This window comes from Apium graveolens, chromosome 6 (assembly GCF_009905375.1).
Source record: "Apium graveolens cultivar Ventura chromosome 6, ASM990537v1, whole genome shotgun sequence".
Taxonomy (NCBI): Eukaryota; Viridiplantae; Streptophyta; class Magnoliopsida; order Apiales; family Apiaceae; genus Apium; species Apium graveolens.
Genome location: NC_133652.1, coordinates 295,319,042 through 295,342,287, shown reverse-complemented (window position 1 = coordinate 295,342,287; position 23,246 = coordinate 295,319,042). Strand labels below are relative to the sequence as shown.

The following is a 23,246-nucleotide window of genomic DNA, read 5'->3' as shown; positions in this document are numbered from 1 at the left end:
TCAGACAATCAGGAAAAATCATCGAACTTCGAACGAAATCACCAAACATTCATATATGAGAAAAATCGAAACATAGGTCGGAAATTTGAATGGCGACAATAGTAAAGAAGACAGAGTGGTGCATTTTGAAAATAACAATTTTATAGTGAAAGAAGAGTGAGAAAAAGGAAGTTGAGTCAAGAGAATGGCGATGCAAACTGACAAAAGGATATGTGGATTAGTGATGATCGATCTAAAAATGTATTATTGAATAGGGGATAATAAATTCGACCGGAATCTGATGAAGACCGAAATTTGAAGACGAAGTATGATTCAGTGAATTTAGGAATTTTTTGGTTAAAAATAGGGGAATTGAGTTATTTTCTATGATGAAATTCGTGTACAATAAACAATTATTTAACCATTAAATATAATTTTATAAGGCGGAGAACTTATATTATTGTATAACATTTTAACATTTCTGTTTTTTTTGGCAGACTACTCAATTCGAGTTTACACCAATAAATTTGAGTATTCGTTATTCAGTAGTCGAACTGAGTCGCGTGTTGATGTATATATATATATATGTGTGTGTGTGTGGAATACCTAAAATGGTAAACAAATCTGTCATCTACTATTTTTCAGAAATTGGTTTTGGTTTTTTGTTTTTAATTTACATAATCTTTTTCCCTTTCTTTTTCTTTTTGTTATTATTCTACACAGATTTTATCGATTTTTTTTTAAACTAATTGTTTCAAGTACATTCTCAACATTCATACAATTATTTTGAAAATATATAGGTAATTACATTGGTTTACATGTTGACAATTAATAAATTTTTTCTGGGTAAAGCTTAACATAAAAGAAACATTTTTCTTCAGAAATAGGACATTCAACTTGTTTAAAATGCCAGTCAGAGTTAAATCATCGGAAACCAACTTGATTTTTCAGTACATATATAGACTATTTCCATGAACCATGATGACTATATGAAAGTTCATTTTATGTTATTAGTTCCTGTATTTTGTGTCATTAATTTCCCTAGATATTTACCATGTAATAATTTTAGTTTTAGTGCACGTTTTATCTCTTTCATTCTTGAGTAGAGCCATTCTCTAAGTAATGTTGTTCCAAAATGTTTCAGAGATTGCATAAAAGCGTGCCACCCTAAATGTATAGGCAAGGATGATTCAGTCGTCGACACCGGAAATTCCTGGACTTGTGGTATGTAGTAAAATATTTAGTTTTTTGTTTGCAGTCTTCCTTTGCCTCATTTGAATGTGCTCAATACATGCCATATGGGTCACCGAGGAGAGTTGATCTTTGTGTTCACATATATTTTATAAAATTGTTGTTTTAGCCTTTTTAATGTTTTTGTTTTAAGAACAAATTTGTAATTTAATTCAGTGGAATATCATAACGATGTATTTTTGTCTGGAGCTCGAATGTTCATTGTCCTGTCATCAAATAATTTACTAACATATAAAACTTATGCTACTGCTTCAGATGCTCATTCTTGCTTCATATGCCACAAAGGCCAGGATTTTATTTGCGTGGGCTGTCCAAAGGCTCTTTGCAGGCACTGCATTGGGCAAGTTGAATTTGTTCAGATTAGAGGAAACAAGGGTTTATGTCATGTCTGTTTGAAGTATGGGCTACTAGTTGAAGAAAAAAAGGATGGTGATTATGACAGGGTACGCTTACTTTACAGATAATAAGTAGATACACGAAATTATAGTAATATTTTCCAATTCCTTTTACCTCTAAAATTTTATTGTTTGTGAACACTATTAAATTTGAAGTATTTCAATCAGAAAGTTATTTGAAGAAAATATTTGCTGTGTCATCTTCAGAAGCAGGAAATATATATAAAATATATGTAAAAATGAAGAAGAAATTGACCATCTTGGAAGTTTCATTTCTCGCATTTGCTTCAAAGTTACCTTATTATCTCATATATATAGTATTTTCTTCAACTTAAAATTGAATATCACGACTGTCTGTTAGGTATTTCTACTTGTCCATGGTTCTTGCTTGGTTTATGGGACGGTAAATTTTTTTACCATGGAATAATTGTAGATAGTAAATATGATCACCTAATTGTTCTTAGCGTCATGTTCTTTATCGCTGGGGTGAGGTGGGGTTGGGGCGGATTAAGATCAAGTTGGAGGTGAGATGATTGATGCAGGTGGTTATTCTATGTTTTGTACTATAATGGCTATGAATTTTCTTTATTACTTGTCTTACTGTTTGCATGCAGAAATTTATGGAGCACTTTGGTTTAGCTTGGAAAATTATCAGGGAGAGAGAATCCTTGACTCTGAAATATCTCCGCTCTGCGGAAGATAGAATGAAGAAAGGCGAATTCTATATGTCTTGCTGCGACTCAGATGAGAATGATGGTGTGAAGTCAGATATATATGACAAATTCCTTAAGGAAAACTTGAAAGCTCGCTGGATTCCTCCACTCCAGTACGCGTCAATAGAACCTGAGAACATGACTCTGGTCTACCTAAAGAGGGGGTTAGTTAGGAAACTTCTAAAGGGACCCAGGACCTTGTTTGATGACAAGTTAATCGGAAGTTTTGTTAAAATCAGAGCAGCTAGGAATGACCGTTTTGACCAGAACATTTTTAAGCTCTTGCAAGTCACAGGTTAGTGTTGTTATGTTGGTAGATGCATATGTCGTTCGAAGTTCGAACTGGGTTCCATATTATTTTATAATGGTACAAAGTTAGCTTCTTAAAGACTATAGGCCGGGTCACATGCATACCGTCCTTATAGTATAAATTTAACTCTAATATTGTTGAATTATTTAATAAAATTGCAGATTTTAAAACAATTGACTTGTATACATGTAGTTTGTCTCTTATGATTGCTGGACCTTAACATGATATTAGTTACTATAAACAAAAGCAGTTCAGTTTATTCCTTCATGGATTTTCAGGCACAATATGGACTTACAATGGTGAAAATGATCCCGAGGTATTACTGCATGTTTCAGGCATGGAGAATAAAATTAGTATCAATTTGCTCGAAAACTGCAACATAACCCAGGTAATTATATTGGTTTTAGTAAGTTTTGTCTAAGATATTATGTCTTGCTAAAAAATTCTTGATTCATGCTTACCTTTTTTTTCAATATTTAAAATTATATTTGTTTTATAAAATTTTCAAGCTTATATTTCACTGTGAGGAATTTGGAACTTTGTTGCTTCTATTTATTTACAGGAAGAGTGCAAAGATTTGAAGATACGCATACAATGTGGCCTTTTAAAACAACCTACTGTAGTAAGTACTGTCCTTAGTAGTAGTGTTATGTTATGATTTGTTATTTATTCTCTATCATCTTATTGAGTTTGACATCATCGACTATTTTATCTAGCAAAAAAAAACATCATAGGCTATCGACTTTGTAGCATCCCTTATAACCATGACTGTGATTGTCCTTTATAAGCATCTTTTAGTTGTCCAACATTGAGCATGTATTTATATTTGACAGGATGAGCTTGAACAGAAGGCGATAATTTTGCACGAGGATATAACGAAACATGTAAGCATGTGTTTAATATTGATTGTGCTTAGTGGACCATTTTTATTTATGCATAATATCTTACATAAAGTTGATCAGTATGTTTAACCTTTCTCAATTCCTCTTACTTCTTTCTGAATCTTCTATTTAATAAATTGTTGCGCTCAATAGTTTCCCTATATTAGCTTAACTCAATCATTTGGTACATGTTTTGTTTTTACTTCAAGTGGATTGCTACAGAGCTGCAGAGGCTTAAAAATCGTTTTGATCTAGCTTGTGAAAAAGGGTGGAGAGGACAATATCCTTTATTATTAGAATAATTCCTTACATATGCTATTTATACTACAATTATTACCTCAATTGTTCACCTTCACCCATTGACCTCTGTACAATGATTGAATTTGAAAAAAAGAGAGACCTTCTCCTGAAATCTGATGAGCAGGCAAAGTTACTGAATACTGTTCCCCATGTGGTCGCTGCTGCTGAAGGGGAACTTGAACGTCTTTCTAGGAACTGTTTGAAGGCTCCAGTTACTGGCGGAAGTAGATCAGGTATAACATATACACTGAGTAATAGTAACAGTATAAATACTGATCTTAACTTTGCATGTTCCAATATGGAAAGGTTATTAATTTTGACACACCTATTGGAATATATTTAAGCATCCTTAATTTAATAGGCTACTGCTGCATTTAGCCATTCTAAAACCTAAACTTTGACAAGTTCTATTTATACCTAAATAATGTGAATTTCAAAAAAATTTAAACTGACCCCTGTCAAGCTAGTCCCGACTTTGTGCTTGGTTAGTAGATGATACTTTTCTAAATTATTTATATAGGGGTCATTTTTACTAATTTCCAAGGATTTGATTCGATCTTGTTATTCTCAGGTAAATTAGCGGAAGATAATAGGCCACCAATGGAGGAAGAAGCCGAGGCAATACTTCAAACAGGAGGTCAGAGGTTCAGACCCTGTGATAGTCCATAGGACCCTGAGTTGTGCATTTAACCTAATATCAAACATCTCATTTTATATTGAGATGCATGAAAAGTTATACTGAATTTCTATTAATATTTGCTGAATTTCTCAACAAATATTAATAACACAATCATCGTATCTCCATGTCAACCTACCCGATTCTTTTTAAGATCTAAGCATTAATATTTCTATGCACATAATTTTCGACCCTTCTCCTAAAAAATGCCCCAATTATTGGCACCCCTTTAAAATATTTATATTATTTAGTTATACTAATATATTGTATTTTTAAATTGTTATCCATATTATGATAAATAAGTTGGCACCTTGCTCAAGGGATGCCGACTTTTGGCACCCCATCAACTTTAATAGAGAGCCAACAAGGGTGTTGTGCCATGTCATGCCACGTGGAAGTTGGCACCCCTTATTGGAGTTGCTTTAATGCTATGATTTGTGCATGTCTAAACAAATCCATATAACTAGCTCTATTTGAACCTAGTTGACATAGTATTACTGTATATCCATCGGCTTAAAATCATATCTTCTTCAATTTTTTCTGTTTACACACATTACAGATAGAGCATAACATACATATACTTAAAGAGTATTGTAGAGTTCAATACTTAATGTGCCAATTCAACAGTTACAAACCAATTACCAAAACGGAAAACTGTACTTGATATTATTATATTATATTTATGTTCTTTAAATCATTGATTATTACATAGTGCAGTTGAGATATATTATTTCAATTGGCCTTTTCCACTCATAGTTCGACGTTTATGTGCCAACTATGCATGTGTTCTGCTTATTATGACAACCATCATTTGACAAATACTTGTCATGTATGTCGTATGTGTAGGAGATCAAGTAATACACAATCCAAGCGCATCTCTAGAGAGGACTCAAAGTATTATAATCGGTCCAGGGAATGATGAAGCAATCAGACATGAAAAAGCTGAGGGTTCCACAGCAAAAGAAGTTACAGAAGGCTAGTATATGAAATTAGTTAAATATTAATGTCATCAGTATTTCGTTGTTTCTTCTAGTTTTTACAATTCTTTCAGTCTTAGTATCAATGGATGACAAAGGTATACTATTGTGTATTCTCCCACCAGTCATGCATAAATTAGAAGACTAGAACCAACCAAACATACCCAGTATATCCTGAGTCTGGAGATGGTGGGATGTACACAGACCTTACTCCAATCCCAAAAAATGAAAAGTTTCTAAAAGGACTCCCGGATAAAACAATCCACTATGAGAAAAAATGTATAAAGAAAAGAATAACTGGTCTCGTGATTCTAATCAAGGAACAAGAATATATTAAACATAAAGCGGTAATAGCACATGTGTAAAATTTTAAAGTTTTGGGCATGCAATATAGAAGGAAAGGGGCATAGTAAGCAAATAAGATGATCATCACACTCTATTGAGAACTTCAAACCCTGTACAACCCACGTCTTGCACCCCATGATACGGGATTTGTTAAACTTACCAAAGATCACCTAGTTTAGTTCAAAGTCTTTAAAAAATCCTATTTGAGGTCATACCTTCTTAAATCTAGCCCTCTACAGATCACTACGCCCTCCAGTACTGCCTCCTACAAACATGACCAAACAAACGTTTAGCGCAGCTGACATAGTATTATTCTATCGCTCTAACGTCACGTTTTCTCCATAATATCTCTTTTACACACAGAAGAGACACTACATTATACAGTACTTGCACAGTTTATACAGTTCACAGCTCAATGAGTCAATATTACAACCCAGATTTTACCTGGGAAAACTTATTGATAGCCAGAACCTCAAAACTCTCAGTCACAATGTTGCTTCTCTAAACATGTCAGTGTTATTGTAGTCCAGATGTAATATGCATCGTCCTGTATATATACCAAGATAGGAACCTGTACTTGATATTGTAATATTATACAATATATAAGCACGTTTTCTATTAAAATAAAGTAAAATTATTGATAACAGCATGTATCATAAGGCTTATTAGGAATGGTGTGATTATTTATCCCTCCTGATTTAATTTCCTTAAATGTGTTATTTAGTATCCAATTCTAGTGTTCACTTTATAATGTGTAATAAATTGATAGCAAATAGCTCTGGTGCAATGCAATACATTTTTCGCGCTGTGTGAAAATTTATTTATGTTCTGCTATTCTTAGTCAATGCACACATTTACCTCTATGTAAATATGTTTAAATGAAACCATGTTATGTTATATCCTATGGAAAATGAATTTTTTTAAGTCAGACATTTTTTCCTGACCACATCAATACAAGTGACAAGTATTAATAATTATGTAAATGCAGGCTGCCTACATTTGTCGTTGACTACCTATGATATTCCATGTAATGGTAGAATGTGCTAATTAAGATATATTCACTGATTTTGCACTATGCGCAATATGTCGTGCTATTATACGCAATGCGTGTGACGTTCACTCCAAGTCCCCAATATATATATGTCCAATCCAGAAAATGAAACCATGATTTTATATGTGCAGAGAAAAAAAGAATATAAGTCTTATATTTTGACAATCTATACTAATACAAGTTCTCAGTATTATCAGTTATTTAAATGAATTTTACCTATATGTGTCATTGGTTCCCTATGATATTACATGTATTCTCTGAATTTTTAATTATTACAGACTGCAGATGAGACTTTTTCTGTGGAGTGGTCATTTTTGCTCATAATTCAAAGTCTTATGTTCCGTCTATGCATGTGTGCTTCCCATTATGACAAGCATCATTTGACAAATACCTGTCATGTGTGCAGAAGATCAAGTAGAACTGGATCTGAGCAAATCTTCTGAGATGACTGAAACTGTTGCAATCGGTCCACTGGATGATCATATAGTCGAACAAGAAAAATTTGAGGGCTCTACTGCACAAATTACAGGTGGCCAGTATAAGACACTATTTCATTATTTATGACATTAAAATTCGTTTGTTTCTTTTAGTTCTTAAATTTCTTGCAGTCTTAGTATCAACAATTGAAGAAGCTACACCATTGGCTAGTCTCCCGTAGTTTTGCGCACATTTGATAAAAGACTAATATATTGTAACATATATTTAAAAAAATTGGCAATTTACATAAAAATATTACAATGATCGTATATGTCGTGATTTTCTTATTTACTCTACAAGTCCTTTTCGATTTCTTATTCGCAATGTCTAATACATTTTTAGCTATAGCTCTAGCTGTGGCGCAATGCGCTAATTTATTTATACTATGTAATTTAGTGTTGTGTGTAAATTTATTTATGTTATGTTATTTTCACTCAGTGCGGGCCTTAACTACATATCCAGTAGATTTGTTCATTCTAGAAAATTGTTTATTATGTATTCTGCGGCAGAGGACAAAAGAATGCAGGTCTGATAGTTTGTCTGGACCATATTAAGACATGTGATCAGCATTTAGAATTTTACTCATAATTTCACATTCTTAACTTGTTTACTCTCAGTTAGCAATGATGTCAAAGATAACGGTCTCCCAAGCGTTCCAGTGGATCATCAGGACCTCAAATGGAACATCATAACTCCAGCAGGGGCAGTGAGCGGTCCTTACCAGATTGACGACCTCAAGTGCGTGACAGAAGTTCTTCCATTTTACTCGCAGTACTTAATGGTCCGGAAGGGAGCTAGCAGAAATTCTGCAATCACGATTCATGACGCCATTGATAAAGAAAACACAAAGATTTCTACCACAGACGTTACTGAAGGTTAGTATAGGATAGTATTTTACATTGTGGTTTCAAGAAATTATATATCCATACCATTATGTTGTCTCCCAGAAGTTTTGCATGTATTAGAAGAATAAAATTCATAATGGATGTCAACAAAAAAACTAGAACTCAAAAGAAACTATACAATGCGCGTAACCCTATGTCATATTACGAAGTAAAAGCTACCTTTTTATAACACATCCTGGAAATTGTTCATTGTACGCTGTAGTCTTGATCAGTATCTAGGAAAACATTCTCATAACTACAATATAAATATTGTGACTTACTATATTGATGATAGGGATGAGAAAAAACTAGAATTGTGGCAAAACCGCACCAAACCAAAGTTATTACATCGTTTTACGTAACAAATAAAAGATGTTCTTAATATTGTAATATACTTTACTATATACTTTACTGAATTTCCTTGTATGAAATATATTTCATCTATAGGTATGTAAACATGTTTCCTTTTTTTAAAATATATGTCTATATATACGGCATTTAGTTGACCGTGATTTTCTCTTACAGTTTATTACAAATCCTTTTCAGATACTGTTATCCGTTGTTCATGTCTGGTACATTTGTAGCAAATAGCTCCCGATAAATGTGCTGATTTATTTTTATGCTGTCATCAATTTTCGCACGAAGCACTAAATTTCTATATTTTTTGATTTGCTGCGCAATGCAACCTCTTAAATCCATGTCCAATAATTTTTAGTTTTTCTAGAAAATAAAAGTAAGACAAATTATGCAACAGATGACAAAACATAGTGTGTATCATTTGGTTAAATTTGTTCAAGCCTCTACCTGATACCTATGTTTGTGATTTTGGTTCTTTTTAATATGATGTGTATGGTTCATCTTTATTTCCTACCTATGGCAGATGAGATCTATTACTGCATCACGCATAATTTGACGCTTTTCTATTGATTATCCTCAGGTAATGAGGAAAATAATGGTCAAATATTTGACAAACAATCGGAGGCACTTATGGTCAAGGGAAATAATGGTCAAATATCTGACAAACAATTGGAGGCACTTATGAAAGATCTACGCGAGACATGTATTTTAGCTGCAACACCTCAACCTGCCACAATATGTGAAGAGGATCCCAAGTGGAATATTTTACTTTCAGGAGGGGTAGAAAAAGGTCCTTACTCGCTCAGAAGCCTAAAAGGCGTGCACGACATTTCTTCTACCTCTTCACAGTACATAAAGGTATGGAATGAAGGTGAAAGCAAAGAAACTGCGATAACATTACCTGATGCATTAAAATTACTTTCTCAGAAGAAGTGAGGGGTATATGCACAATTTTATCATGGACTAATTTAAGTACTGTAAAACAAAGTTGGTTAAAGGAGATACAGATGGAGAGTCTATATCTTCAATTACTCAATTTTGAAGTTATGAGGTAAGCAATAGTAATATTTTAATGTTCTTTGCGGAAGATCGGAAGAGGTTGATTTGATGGAACTATAGAAAAATTATTATCATATTTTAGATATTTGTTTTACAAATAAAAACTTCATTTGACATTCATATTTCTAATGGTGAATTGTAAACGTTTATGTGATTTTAAATTTTGAACTTTTAAATATTTTTGTACTATTCAGTGATTTTATTCAATATTAAAATTTCTGTTGATCCATCAGGTTAAACGCTCTAATTTAACTCCATATAAATTTGGGGTCCTATATTGATCTCACTAGAAATTTGGGTCAACAGATACGAAGTTGATAATCGGTGTTGTGTGAGAGCGTCCTATATTGCGGTCTTATATGGATCTTAACTGATTTCAGAACTTTAAATACTCTTTGATTTGATTATTTATAATTTATTCCAGTTTTGCACTTATTTATATTTTATACTTGCGATTAATTCTATCTATATTTTTAAGACATCAAATTATACTAATTCAGTCCCAATGATGCTTATTCTGTTTGCGCGTTTTTTAGTTTCAAACGCGAAGACAACTTTTTTTTAGATCAACTCTTTTTAACTAGGCTTGTTTATCCGAAAAATTTATTGACAATTTATTCCTCTTGCCTCATACTGATTGCTCTATTTGAAATAAAGGGTAGATCACTGGTCCAAGAAAGGTTATGAAATAGTTTTAAACACAAGTTCTTAGATGAATATATTTAAAAGAAAAACATTAAGATTTTTATTGATCTAAGACTTCTTAATTGTGAGTTCCACCAACTTACTGCCGGTCCTTTTATCTGGAAGCATTACAAGTGTTCGGCTGGTTGTGAGGACTCGGGATTGTGGTGTGGAATCGGAATCGGGAATGGAATTGGGGTAAATGAAGATGAGAATGATATACAATCTTAAGGGGCGGTGAGGGTATGATTTTCCCTTCTCGAGGGAATGAGGTTCCATTGCATAAATCAAAATTACTAACACATACTAAACCAAATACTAAGGCATGGGATTAGGTTTCGATTCCTGTCCACCGGGCTCGTTAACCATGAACTAAACTGCCCGTATATTTTCCACATTAGATATTATGTGACAGTAATCGCAGTGAACATATCAAGTGAAAAAGGTCTGCCTGAAGAACTTTATATATATTCATACGATTTGAAAAGAATCAGAATTCTTGAAATCCCAACACAGTTGAGGTGAGGTTAAGTAAGGGGTTCAATGCACTAGGAGCAAATTTTCTAGCAAAAAGATGACAAAGAGGAGTCCAATCCCCATTATATTCACAGAGCAACCCACTATTCCTTATATATTGCATGAAAGTTTCCGTAATATTTTCTGCTGTAAATGTTGCAGGGTGTGGTCCTCCTAATGTCCAATCAACATATGTCACTGATCGATTCGAATTACAAGTTCCGTAAAACATGTGAACATAAGTTGGCAGGTAATGTTCATCTGGATAACAAGCAGGCAGACAATACTTCTTGAACAGTGCGTAGTACTTTGTATCCGACACAACTTTTGTAGCAAGATCACGGTTAATTTCAAACCATTGAGACCCTTTCCGCCAGTCCTCAAGCTGAATATCAGGCTGCATTTTGGAGCTGTAACGCCCACGCCCATAGCGGGAGGGATCATCGAATGACTGCACAAAACTCTGTTCGGATCCAATGAGGTACCTGTAGACAGTTGGAAAGTTGTAAACTGGTATACAACTCTCAGACAGAAGAACAAATCGCTCGTTGGAGAAGTCTAGAAGAGCGTTGGCCAGAAGACGCCTTTCTGCTCCGGTTAGAGATGCAGTTCCCCACTCGACTTATATACTGAGTTTAAATTCACAATTTATATACATTTCTTACATTCTCGACACAACCTTTGGATGCAACTAGGTAGCCTAAAATTTTAAAAATTTGAAGAAGTAACAAATTTTGTATTCTAAAAAAAAAAAACTAATCATACCTCACTAGGTATCCGGCGACCATAGAAAACAGAGGTATTGGTCACACTATTCTCGAACACTAGGATAGTATACAATTTCGTACTTTGTCCTTCAAAAAACTTTTCCCACAATGGCAACATAGGCAACGGCCCTCTAGTCAAGAACATAAAAGCCACCTTTGGCATTCTAGTGTAAGGATACTCAGCCTGCATTGGCACCAAAGAAGCTCTCCACTGTAGCTCATCATCCGACATGTGGTGGCTCACATTCTTCGGCTTAAAAACACTTTCGATACTCAAACAATCCTCCTCCTCACACATTTCCTCAGTCGGACAATCACTGCACATATTATAACAATGCCGGCCACCAAAAAGATGATCAGAAGTAGGACTAACTTTAAAAATGAATTTTGCGGTTCCTTTGCTTGTACCGGATTTGGAATTGGAATAGGGGGCTTATGAATCAAGTTATCTCTTGATCCTCTACTCCTCATTTGGTGCTTTCACCACTCCAAATATGATAATCTTACACATTAGATCAGATTCTAATTAATATTCCAGTTTTGTTTGTCATTTGATCCGAAGTAGAAGAAGTGGAGTTGTAATTCTGTATACGTGTGCTTGCAGTGAGAAAGTACTGAAGTGTGTTTACCGAGTCATAAGTAGTTTAGTACACAACCAAAAGATTGGAACTATGCTTACATGCAATCACAAATGACCTAGTAAAAAGTCTCCTCCAAATCTTACGTTAGTACATTGTTTCTTTAGGACCAAGTCATATACTCTTTTTATCAGGCATATCAGAGATAGCTGCAAAATTTTTACACTTCGAAACATATTGGTATCGTCACAGGGATTGGATTACGTTAGGCAAAAATTCTGACAGCGTTTTTTGTTTAAACTTGCAACAGACCTTGCGAAATAAGTGTTATTTTATTTTTTGTTACACAGTTTAAGTTTTTTTTTTGTCAGGTCACAGTTTAAGTTTAGTCTATCAAAGAACAATATTCTTTTTATTGAACGGTATAAGTTACATATATAAGTATACATGGCAACCCTATGTTTATTTATTGAGCTTAAGCATATTCAGGTCATCCACTTACATTCCGTATTAAAGAGGAGGAATACTCTGCTCATGCTTGAAGAAGTTGCCAGGATCAACTTTAGACTTCACTTTAATTAGCCTATCGAAATTATTCTTCAAGTACTTTTTTCCCCATCTACTAGCTACTGCATAGGTTGTTTTTCCTCGCTGATTGTTCACTCCAAAATCGAGATCGTTATAATTCACATATGCACCTCTTGGAGACTTGGAAACGTAAGGAGTGAAATACTGGTACAGACTTCGAATCCACTGTAATCGTGCAGTGACATCAGTGTCCAATGTTACCCCCATGTTGATCATATATAAATTTCCAGCTCTATGTGGGAATGGAATTGCTGACTCTGAAATCTCGTACATTCTTCCTCCCCATGGTGTGATTTGTAAGGTTGCTGACGTAGGTGCAACTTTGTACAAAATGTCCCATAGCTCGTTAAGGCCATTTATTGGAATCGGTTGTTGAACGAAGTGTGAGGTTCCCTTAAAAGGAGATTTTGGTAACGCATTTCTGTTAAGTAATATTTCAGGAGATGTTGTAACTGATAAATTTGAAAAGAAAGGTGTGGACTGGATCCAACTGACTTCAGAGCAATCTTCTTTTACCAGTCCCAACTCCCGAAAGTTTTGCTGCATAACTTGAAGTAATGTACTTGCTCGGCCAAGAAACAGTGATTCAAATAGGATGGACACTGTTCTTTTATCTGCTCGAGGGCTGAAGTTGTTCTTGGAATCGATGAAAAATGTTGGTTGCGTTTTGTTCTAAAGTTCTGGTCACTCTAAAAACTGTCACAAGGTTTGGAACCGGAACCAAGTTTATTTTCCACGAAAGTATTACACCAAAGCTAGAACCACCACCTCCTGGAATGGCCCAAAAGAGATCTTCGCCCATTGATTTTCTGTCAAGAAACTTTCCATTTACATCGATCATACGAGCATCAATTACATTATCAGCTGCAAGCCCATATTTTCTTCGCATCATTCCATATCCTCCCCCTCTGATAAAACCGGTGATGCCTACACTGTACCAAGGACCAGCACCAAATCCAAGAGTATTACTTTTCTGCGATATTCCATAATAAAGTTCCCCCAATGTTGCACCAGCCCCCACCCATGCAGTTGCCCTTGTGGCATCGACATCAACTAATCGAAGATTTATCATATCAAGCAACACAAATGGTACTTGTGATACATATGAAAGACCCTCAAAATCATTTATCATATCAAGCAACACAAATACATATGATTGCGAAATAGAGTAGAAGCTAGAAGGTGGTGGCTTGAAAGAGTTTGAAATGAGAATATATTGTCCCACATTGAAAATATATAAAAAAGGTGTTGACTTTATATTGTATTACACACATGACTCGTGTACAAGTGCTAAAATTTGTGATGGTGCATGGTATTTTTATTTAATTCAAAAACATCAGTTACCTGCCTCTTTGTTACTGTACTAGTTTTATTTCCAACAAAATCTACAGTAAATGCTATGTAGTTTATTATCTGATTAAATTTAAATCATAAATTCTATATAATGTTATCTTCATCATACTCGATGTTTTATTTGCTAAGTTCATCATACCTATTGTTGTTTAACTATAAAGAAAATAAATTACTGTATATGAAGAACATAACAGAACTTCATTAGCCATCCAGAAAATATGATGCTAAACTAGCGCAATATGTGAACACAATGGTACTGTTTCGATGTTAACAAAAATGATAAAAGATTTCAATAAAAAATATATTTCATTAAAGATTATTAGAATTCGATCTCTATCCATCACTTGCAATATCATAAAAATTAAAGAACTTTCCTCAGTGTTTGGCCTGTTTATATGTTTACATCTAACAAAATCGACGTGGAAGGTGAATGTGTCATGATGTTTACACATTTTTTTTGGTTTTTGATAAACATTAAACTAAGGTAAGCAAGTAAGAACAGAAAGGAAATTACAGAAAAATAAAGATAAAAGGTAAATATTCATTTCATTTCATTTGATAAATGTACAATGAAGAAGAAGGTACAATATATATACATCAACACTCCTTTGGTGACTAAATTATTGGCCCGAACTAACTAATAACCCAATTTCAAAATTGACCCAAACATAATATTAGATCCATCATTGTCATTGTCAGGTAACTCCAATAGTGACATACTCCGCTACTTCAAAATATCATTATCCTCAAGGATGCAATTAAAGAAACCTTGTACCTAGTTTCCACCATGACTTGCATATAACTGTTCTTTATGTACCGTTTTCTTATTGCATCAGGTTTCATATATTTCTTGGCACATACAACTTCAATATTTATTGCTAGAACAAAACATATATCTTCATCTGCCCTCATTTTTACAGGATAGAATTTAAAATGATGAAACATAGTTGCTGGAGTTGAAATCTTGAAGTTTTTAGGCCTTTCCAACTAAACATCTTGTTTTCAGGTTTTTCAAACTTTACCACCTTCACCATGTCCGCCTGTTTTGAAACCATGTTTTTATTTTTCGGTTCACAATTGGTTACATCAAATGACATAAAATTCTTACTACAAGACCTTCGTGGTAATTCAACCAAGACCTACCAAAGACTTCCCTATATATAAATCAAAATAATTCTAGCTACCTTTTCCAGTCCCCTTAATCACATGTATCTTCACATAACTCCTATATGTTTGATGGTCCCCTTGTATTTTATTACACTTCAAGGATACTCTGATCATCTCATCAAGGCGACAAATTGATTCAAGAAATGTAGCTTCACTTGTCCAAGGAAGTATTGAATACTCAGTTTCTTGTACAATATCTTTAATTATAGATTCCTTGTTCAAGGTTTCCCCATACAACTTGAGTAATACAAGGTCTTCTTCTACATCCAATAAGGTAAAAATAGGATCTGACATCTTTCTGAAAAAAGGTGCAGCGCACTCAAATTTACAGCTTCTGAAGTACATATTATCCAGTGTCAATTTGATAAAGTTAATCATTCCAAAACTAACATTGATTACAAATTTTGGTATCCCATCATGTATCCATATTTCTATTAGCAACCTGTAAGTATTTACAATACTAGCCATAGTGAAATCAATTCTATCTCCTGCCATTTCATTGAACAAATCCCAAGCTACTGATCTTCTTCCAATTTCACATAATCTTGCAAACAGAGACATTAAGGGAACTTAATTCTTTTCCAGCATCTTGTTAAAACTCTCAACTGCGAAATTGACCAAGAGACCATATTTTGACAAATAAGAAAGAATTTCTTGACCCAACTCACGCAAATCCATTATCCAAGCAACCATATTCTTATAAGGCAATTCAATAATTTTCATCACTCTTTACGCCGTCCTTTTATATCCCCAATACAAATACGGTTCAACAAGTTGAAATTTATCTTTGATCTGCTCGAGAGCACCATGACCTTTTCTGTCAAAATAAGTTAAAGCAGTACACTTGTCAAATGGATCAAAAGGAAGAAAGTGCACATCTTGAATGCCAACACGTGCCTCCTTTGGGTTAGCCAACATCCCAACTGTGGAAGTATCTGTGGCATCCTGGTTTTCCATTCGTGAGGCTCGAGCTGCTATAAGAACAACATTATCTGCAATCATCACAATCCAAAGAATATAACCTTTCTCCATAACTAACTCAAAAGCTTCACGAGATTCATCAACACAACCCGACTTAGCAAGCCCACTAATCAGAAATCAGAGTTCTCATTGATACAAAATCTCCCTTAATCATCGTATTAAAAACCCTCATAATTTCCTCTTAACAACAAAAGTTCACATATATATGAATCAAATTATTCTGACAAAATCCATTATATATCGACCTTTATTCATTTCATTATCCTTCCCCGTACAATATTTCCCATATTTGTCTTCATGAAGCTTGTAACACAAATTTACAGGAAAAATATTAGCTACTTTGATTACATTCTTATAAGTAACGGAAGATTTTCCAAGAACCTTACCATATTCATTCTCGTGAAGTTTAGACATTAGAATAATGTCATACCCGGTAAAACGATATACAAATCACTATATATATTTTTTCACTTGACTCCACAATAAAAATAATAAAATCAATCTGAGGACTCGCATCAAACACTTAAGGGGAATATTTAGCAGCTTCTAAGACTTGAAACTGTTTCAAATCCTCGCTATTATCATCAACTATTTTCTCAACTTTACACAAATCATCTAGACTATCAAGAGTAGAAACATGAGTAGCCATATTAGAAGATTGATTTACCTTACTTGAGGACATCTCCTTAACTGGATTAGAAAAATTAGCAAGGCTCTTCTGTATTTTCTCAAGTGTTTGAATGATTTGAATACGTTTGTTATTCCCTAACAATACAACAAGAATTACAGAAAGGGGGTTAAATGTAATTCTTACGTCCTTTTTAGATTTTAAGAATGTTCTAACTCAATATATATATATATATATATATATATATATATAACAGTGTTTGATTTATAGTAATGCGGAATAAAAGAGCAATATAAATCAAATCACTAAGTAATAAAACACACGTTTTAAAACTTTCTGGTGGATTTGAAAGTATCCACCATATATATATATATATCAGATTGAGAACTCTGTGAAGCTTTGAATAGCTCACAGCTGCTTTACAAGTTGAACAAACAAAACTACAGAGAATTTCTTACAAATTTAGCCTTATCTGTTTCTCTGAAAATAAGTTTGCTTAGTTAGTTGTTCTACTTGCTTCACCTGGTTTATATATTACCAATTTTACATGATAATTAGACAAGATATTAAAAAAAAACTATATCTAGTCTAACTCCATGCTACTTCATTACTCTATTCCAGCATCTTTGAATATCTTCTTAGTTGCATGAAAATGGTAATGCTTCTTTGCTCTCTGAAACCAGCAATTAGGATACCACATTTCTTTTGCATATAATCAACACATGTGACTGTCAAGTCATTATCAACTGCTCTTTGAATTTGAACATTTGTTGGAACTTCATTGGGTCATCCGTTGAAGCTGTAGTTGATCATCCGTTAATACTTTGGTTGATCATCCGATGAAGCTTTGTAGATCATTCGTTGAAGCTTTATCTGAGCATCCATTGAAGCTTTGTGAAACATCCGTTGAAACTATTTTCTTGACAGTTAACTCCATTTCACTTATACAAGATTACAAGGCATCATCAATATACAATTAACCAACCTATCTTGCATATCAATCTAGCAGTTAACATGAATTAAACATTTCTCAGAAATCTAGATCACTAAGCTTATACAAGTATGCATAAATTTGCTACTAAACTTATTTACATAAGCTACTCTTTCAACGGATAGTGAAAGTGATCATCCATTGAAAACTACAAATTCACTTAGTTAAATCTACTAAGGTGTTTTGTTTAACTTATCATCAAGTTCACAACATGTTCCTAACAATCTCCCCCAATTTATGTCTACTGGAATTGCAGCCATAAATTAAGAGAAACTTGATGATAACAAAAACATTCGTAATGTACAGATTGAGATATAGTAGATAAAACTGATAAGTGCTACAATATTTATTGAAAATTGAACAAAGCAAAGATTTCAAAGGGTTCTCACAATCATTATCAATGTGCTCCTCTAGACTGAGCAGATGATTCTATTTTCTTTATTGTTTGGATTTCTTCCCAAGCTTCTTGTTATTTTCTTCTATTTGATTTTGGAGTTGTCTGTGAAATTCAAGTTCATCAACTTCAGATAGATCCAGCTTTTCTTGTATTTTCCACTAGAGTCTCATTGCTAGAGAAACTCAATTGGTCATCCAGTCTGAAAAATCTTCTAACACCCTTGTCATCCATGAATTCCATCAACCAATAAGGCCTCAAATGCACTCTACTTCCTGTGAAGGAAATTGTTAGGGTTCTTGGAAGTTCATTTTTGGCTTTATTACTCCTTAGATCTTTTATCTTCTTTAGGACCAACTTCCTTGCAGTTACATTGAAACCAAAGTTTTTCTTGAAGGATGAGAAGATCTTTATCAGTACATAGCAGCTTTCCTAAAGAATCATGTGAAGAGGCCATGTGATTTTTCTCCCTCCCTTGTACTTAAACACTAGTCTTTCAGGAAGATGACTATGAGCATCAATCCCTCTTACTTCTTCCAATTCATCCAAATAGAGGTTTAAATATGAAAACTCCTTGATGTCACAGATATATAAAAGATCTCCCTTGTTGACTATAGGTTGAGATTTGGTTAGGGTCTTGGTTCTGAGAGTCATAGGCTTGACCTTCTTGGTTGGTTTAATCTTTGTTTTTTTGGCTTGTTGAAGATAGGTAAATTTAGTTCAGGAATTGGCAAACTTTCCCAGTCTATTGGCTCATCCTTGGGAATTATAGGCTAACCATGAAAGTTATTTATTGGGTCCACCTTGAATTCCTCATGTACCCCTGAGGGCTTGGATGTTTGAGTTGAAGTTATAGACTGTTTGGGAATGTAGTCTTCCATTTCCTCATCACTACACCATAAGTGCACATAGGCAAGCCCTACTATACAGCTGCATAAGGCTCAAATGGTGTTGCATAAGGTAATAGGCAACAACAAGGGGGGGTTGCCAATGTGGAACACCTAATATAATATTTTGTGCAACACCTCTAAGTATTGCATTATGCTGATTTTGCAACAGTAGAGGCAAATATTGGCAACAACACTTAGTGTTGCATAAGGCATGACGGGACACTAAACCAGGTCCTACGTGGCAAGTGACACATCAGATGCCAGGTCAGCAAAAATAACCACGTCAACATGCCACGTCGGCATGCCATGTCAGCATGGGTCCACCTGCCACGTTAGTTGTGGGTCCCACTTTGCCACATCAGCAATGGGACCCATATTACCACGTCATATGTGGGACCCACTTTGTTTATGCAACACCATGTTAGTGCATATGCCATATCAATTTCATTCAATTACAACAGTATATATAGCTTTATGAAACACCATTTTAAAAATTGCAACAGTATTATAATCAAGTACAACATAACATAATGTAATATGCAACATCATATTCTGGAAATGCAACACTTGCAAACATAAAATTTGGACATAACTGGTCTATTTTTACAAGATACCTGCCATAAGTGGCATCCAATAATACAGCCTTATTAGGCATCTAACAAAAACAGCCCTATCGGGCATCCAACATAAACAACCCGCATCCAACAAATTCTAAATATACGAAAGTACCAAACTACATACACCCAATTATAAATTTAAAACACTAAAAGTACATCAAATCTTTCTTCAAACGAACAGAAATACCAAAGAACAAAGTCACTAAGAAGTTGCGCCTTGAGTGCCTTGAGTGCCTTGAGTGACCGGAGTACCATTTTTCTCTTGATCACTGGAAACCGTGGCACATACGTCTTCAAGATTGAATGTCATACCAGGATTTACTTCTCCCAATTTTTTCACCATCCAAGCCATGTTCTCCTGCAATTTCCTGTTGAACTTGGCCTACAATTCGCTCTCAAGGACGCTTATCTTTTCAGTTAACTCTTGCACTTGCTATGCAGTTGAGGCCTTAGTTGACGTCGAGACCGACTTAGTACCGGTCCTTCCAAGTAGCCAGTTAGGTGCATGGGCCTTTCCATCAGAAGCAACTGCATTTGCTTCAGCCTCCTTTCCCTCTTCCATCAACTTCTGAATTTTTGCCTGCAAGAATTGGCTAGTGCAGTAGCTAAATATGCCATTAATATAAACTGCCTCTATACAATAAAATATACTTACAAGTTTCTCCTTTATTTGTTCAGTATTTGACTTGTATTCCCTCCCTTCTTCTCGCTTACGAATGATTGAATATATTTGAGCATCACTTGCATGCTCAAGATTCGGATCAGCCTTTTTCTGTCAAAAATGTACAAAATTAGTCCTTTAAATGCCTGAAATACAGGGGTATTTAAATAATCAAATATACTAAGCTGATCAGCGCAAAATCGTGGTTTTTAAAGACTGATCGATCTCGATCAATACAGATGGAGTAATATTCAGCATTACAGAATTTAGACCAGAAAAAGACATAAAACTACGACTGTACAATCAAGACATAATCGTTTATCGAAAAAGACATAAAGCCGCAACCATACTATAAAAACAAATTCAAAACATAAGATACACGGGCACTTAAAGAAAAATGTGAAATAGAATGCCTGAAAAAATATAATTGCACAGCTTATTCAAATACAAATGCTACAAACAAAAGTGGATGCCTGTTATGGTTTGGTGGTCTGATTGATACAAGAGGCTACTCAGAAAAAGCATTTAATCTATGTCAAGCTTGTTGCCTCTGAGTTAAGTGACTCATCTTTTTCCAAGCTATTATTTCTTATAATATCGTCAAATTTTCATACACTTGAGCAAGTTTACATTCACCATGGTTATGATTTGTTATGCATCAGGAAACAAGGGTTCCACACAAAAGAAGCGAGTTTAGCTCATATTAATATAGGTCTTTGCAGCAATAAGTTGTTACGTCAAATTCTGAATGTTTGTTCCATTCTTTTAGAACTAAGTTAAAAGAGATGCATGCGTGAGTAAATATCCTTCAGAGGACAGCATGCGGCAAACCTAATATCAGTAAAAATAGAAAGGAAACAAGATTTTTAAGTGTGGATGCAGGAGACATTTAACCTGGAAATATATTTGTATTAACTATTTAGTACTCCTACTGTCATATAGATAAAAAAACTTAACTTTAGACTAATCTTTGTTTCCCTAAACAAACAAAAATCTATTTAACAACCACACTTGAATAAAACAATCACACTTAAATAAAACACCCATCATGTTATAAAAATATATAAAAATTCTTACATAACACAAGCATACCTAAAAGGACACGATAAAATATATTTAACTATTTACGATAACAAACAACCATAATGTAAATTATTGTGTTAAAAATAAACTTGCAAAATGAATAAAAATACCAAATTTTCAACAACTAGGGCAATAGGTTTACGACCCAACGTGTGCGTCTCAACCAATGACTTATGATGCTCGGCATTTTCCCTAGCCAATTTCTGTAAAATTACAACAAAATACACAGATCAGACCAATTTTCATAAAATAAAAACAAGTACACAGATCATGCCAGTTTCTGTTAAGCAACTATTTAAGTAATTAAGATTTTTTTATTTTCTACCTGAACCGCCTATCCCCCAGTACTTTAACAACATTTTAAAATCCTCCAATGGGACCCGGTTTGGTCTATTATCCAGTTGGTCCTCATCAATGTTGTATTTAGTGTAATGAGCTTTTTTTACACGAGCCTTGTATAGTTTCCAAGCATTAATAAGGGTAGTATAAACCCATTTCCTTCCTTCATCGGGAATAACATACTTGCCCTGTAATAGATTAAGCATAAAAAGAATGACTATAATTTATTAATATAATGTAGAAATTTGGAAAGTGATTTAATCTATATTATAGAGCATAGAAATCACCAGATTATACTCCCACAATTTCTGTTTCAATTGATCGGGAACAACATGCCAATTGATATAAGTCAGCGACACATTATCCCTTGCCAATGTCCCCAAGAAATTACTTAGCTCTGTTATATCTCCTTCTATATACGAAATTGCTTGACCCTTTGCAATCAAAGAGATGACCACTTTCTCATTAGGGTTCCTTCCATGAACCAAAGTCATTTTTCTCGGTCCTCTACATTCTCTAGGAGCACGTACTTAATATACCAAGTACAAATAAAATAAGGCACGATCAGTGAAACTGTATTACTAAACGTAAAATGACAATTAACCAAAAAGACGAATACATGTTACCTTCTTGGACTTTCTCATCTACATTTTGTTCCATTTCGAATTCAACAACATTCTCATTCATCGGAGCTGCATCATTATTCATTTGACGGTCTCGTAATGCGAAGTAAGCAGCAACCGTACCAGGAGCTGGTCCATCATTGCTTGACTGTCTAAAAATATTGGTGGATGTCGGTTTAACAGGTTGTGGACGATAAGCCCTTGTAGCTGCCCTCTCAGTTGCAGTGCCAGATTTTCCAGGGGCTGGCTCGTGAACGAGTCTTTGGCCCAACATTAATTTTCTTTTGCTTAACAGATTTAATGTCCTGCCATTTGTATTTATAATTAATTAACCATACTTGGTATTAAAGTGAATTAAGCCAACAATAACCAAAAAACAATTAATCAAATAACGTATACCTCAGACGATCATCGCTTTCAACGTCCTCTTCATTTGCCGGAACATATTGTGAGTCGTCTTCCTCAATAGCTGTCTCTTTCCCTTTTTTACCTTTTAATTTACTACTCAACTCCACTGCATCTTTAAAAGTAGAAACCATCTGAGGAAACCCTAGTAATTTATAAACTTGATCATTTGCCCTCATTTTATCCAGTTTTAACTTTTCATACTCGCATAGTGGTGGAGGTGGTGGCAACTACAAGACATCAGTATACAATTAAATAGATTATAAATTTAAATAGGTGAAAATCAGAAAAGGTGACTAATTGATCAAAAGCAAAGGTAATAACTG

At 34.3% G+C, this 23,246-nt stretch overlaps 2 protein-coding genes, 1 long non-coding RNA gene and 1 pseudogene across 3 annotated transcripts; 2 read left to right on the top strand and 2 right to left on the bottom strand.

The window, feature by feature from the left end:
• Positions 1–1,145: 1,145 nt before the first annotated feature.
• Positions 1,146–2,378, top strand: LOC141666823 (uncharacterized). Its single transcript, XR_012552371.1, has 3 exons — positions 1,146–1,203; positions 1,486–1,673; positions 2,240–2,378. It is a non-coding gene; the product is annotated as an uncharacterized LOC141666823 (long non-coding RNA).
• Positions 2,379–2,476: 98 nt separating this feature from the next.
• LOC141666264 (uncharacterized protein At5g08430-like) lies at positions 2,477–5,485 on the top strand. The gene is made up of 8 exons (XM_074472256.1): positions 2,477–2,633; positions 2,927–3,036; positions 3,211–3,270; positions 3,482–3,532; positions 3,739–3,810; positions 3,903–4,062; positions 4,401–4,466; positions 5,352–5,485. The coding sequence occupies exons 1-8, from the start codon at positions 2,477–2,479 to the stop codon at positions 5,483–5,485; spliced, it is 810 nt and encodes a 269-aa protein (XP_074328357.1).
• A 5,344-nt stretch (positions 5,486–10,829) lies between these two features.
• Positions 10,830–11,947, bottom strand: LOC141666263 (glycosyltransferase BC10-like). The gene is made up of 2 exons (XM_074472255.1): positions 11,620–11,947; positions 10,830–11,479 (listed from the first exon to the last, which is right to left on the bottom strand). The coding sequence occupies exons 1-2, from the start codon at positions 11,945–11,947 to the stop codon at positions 10,830–10,832; spliced, it is 978 nt and encodes a 325-aa protein (XP_074328356.1).
• A 763-nt stretch (positions 11,948–12,710) lies between these two features.
• On the bottom strand, positions 12,711–15,869 carry LOC141666262 (berberine bridge enzyme-like 8; annotated as a pseudogene).
• Between the last annotated feature and the right edge of the window lie 7,377 nt (positions 15,870–23,246).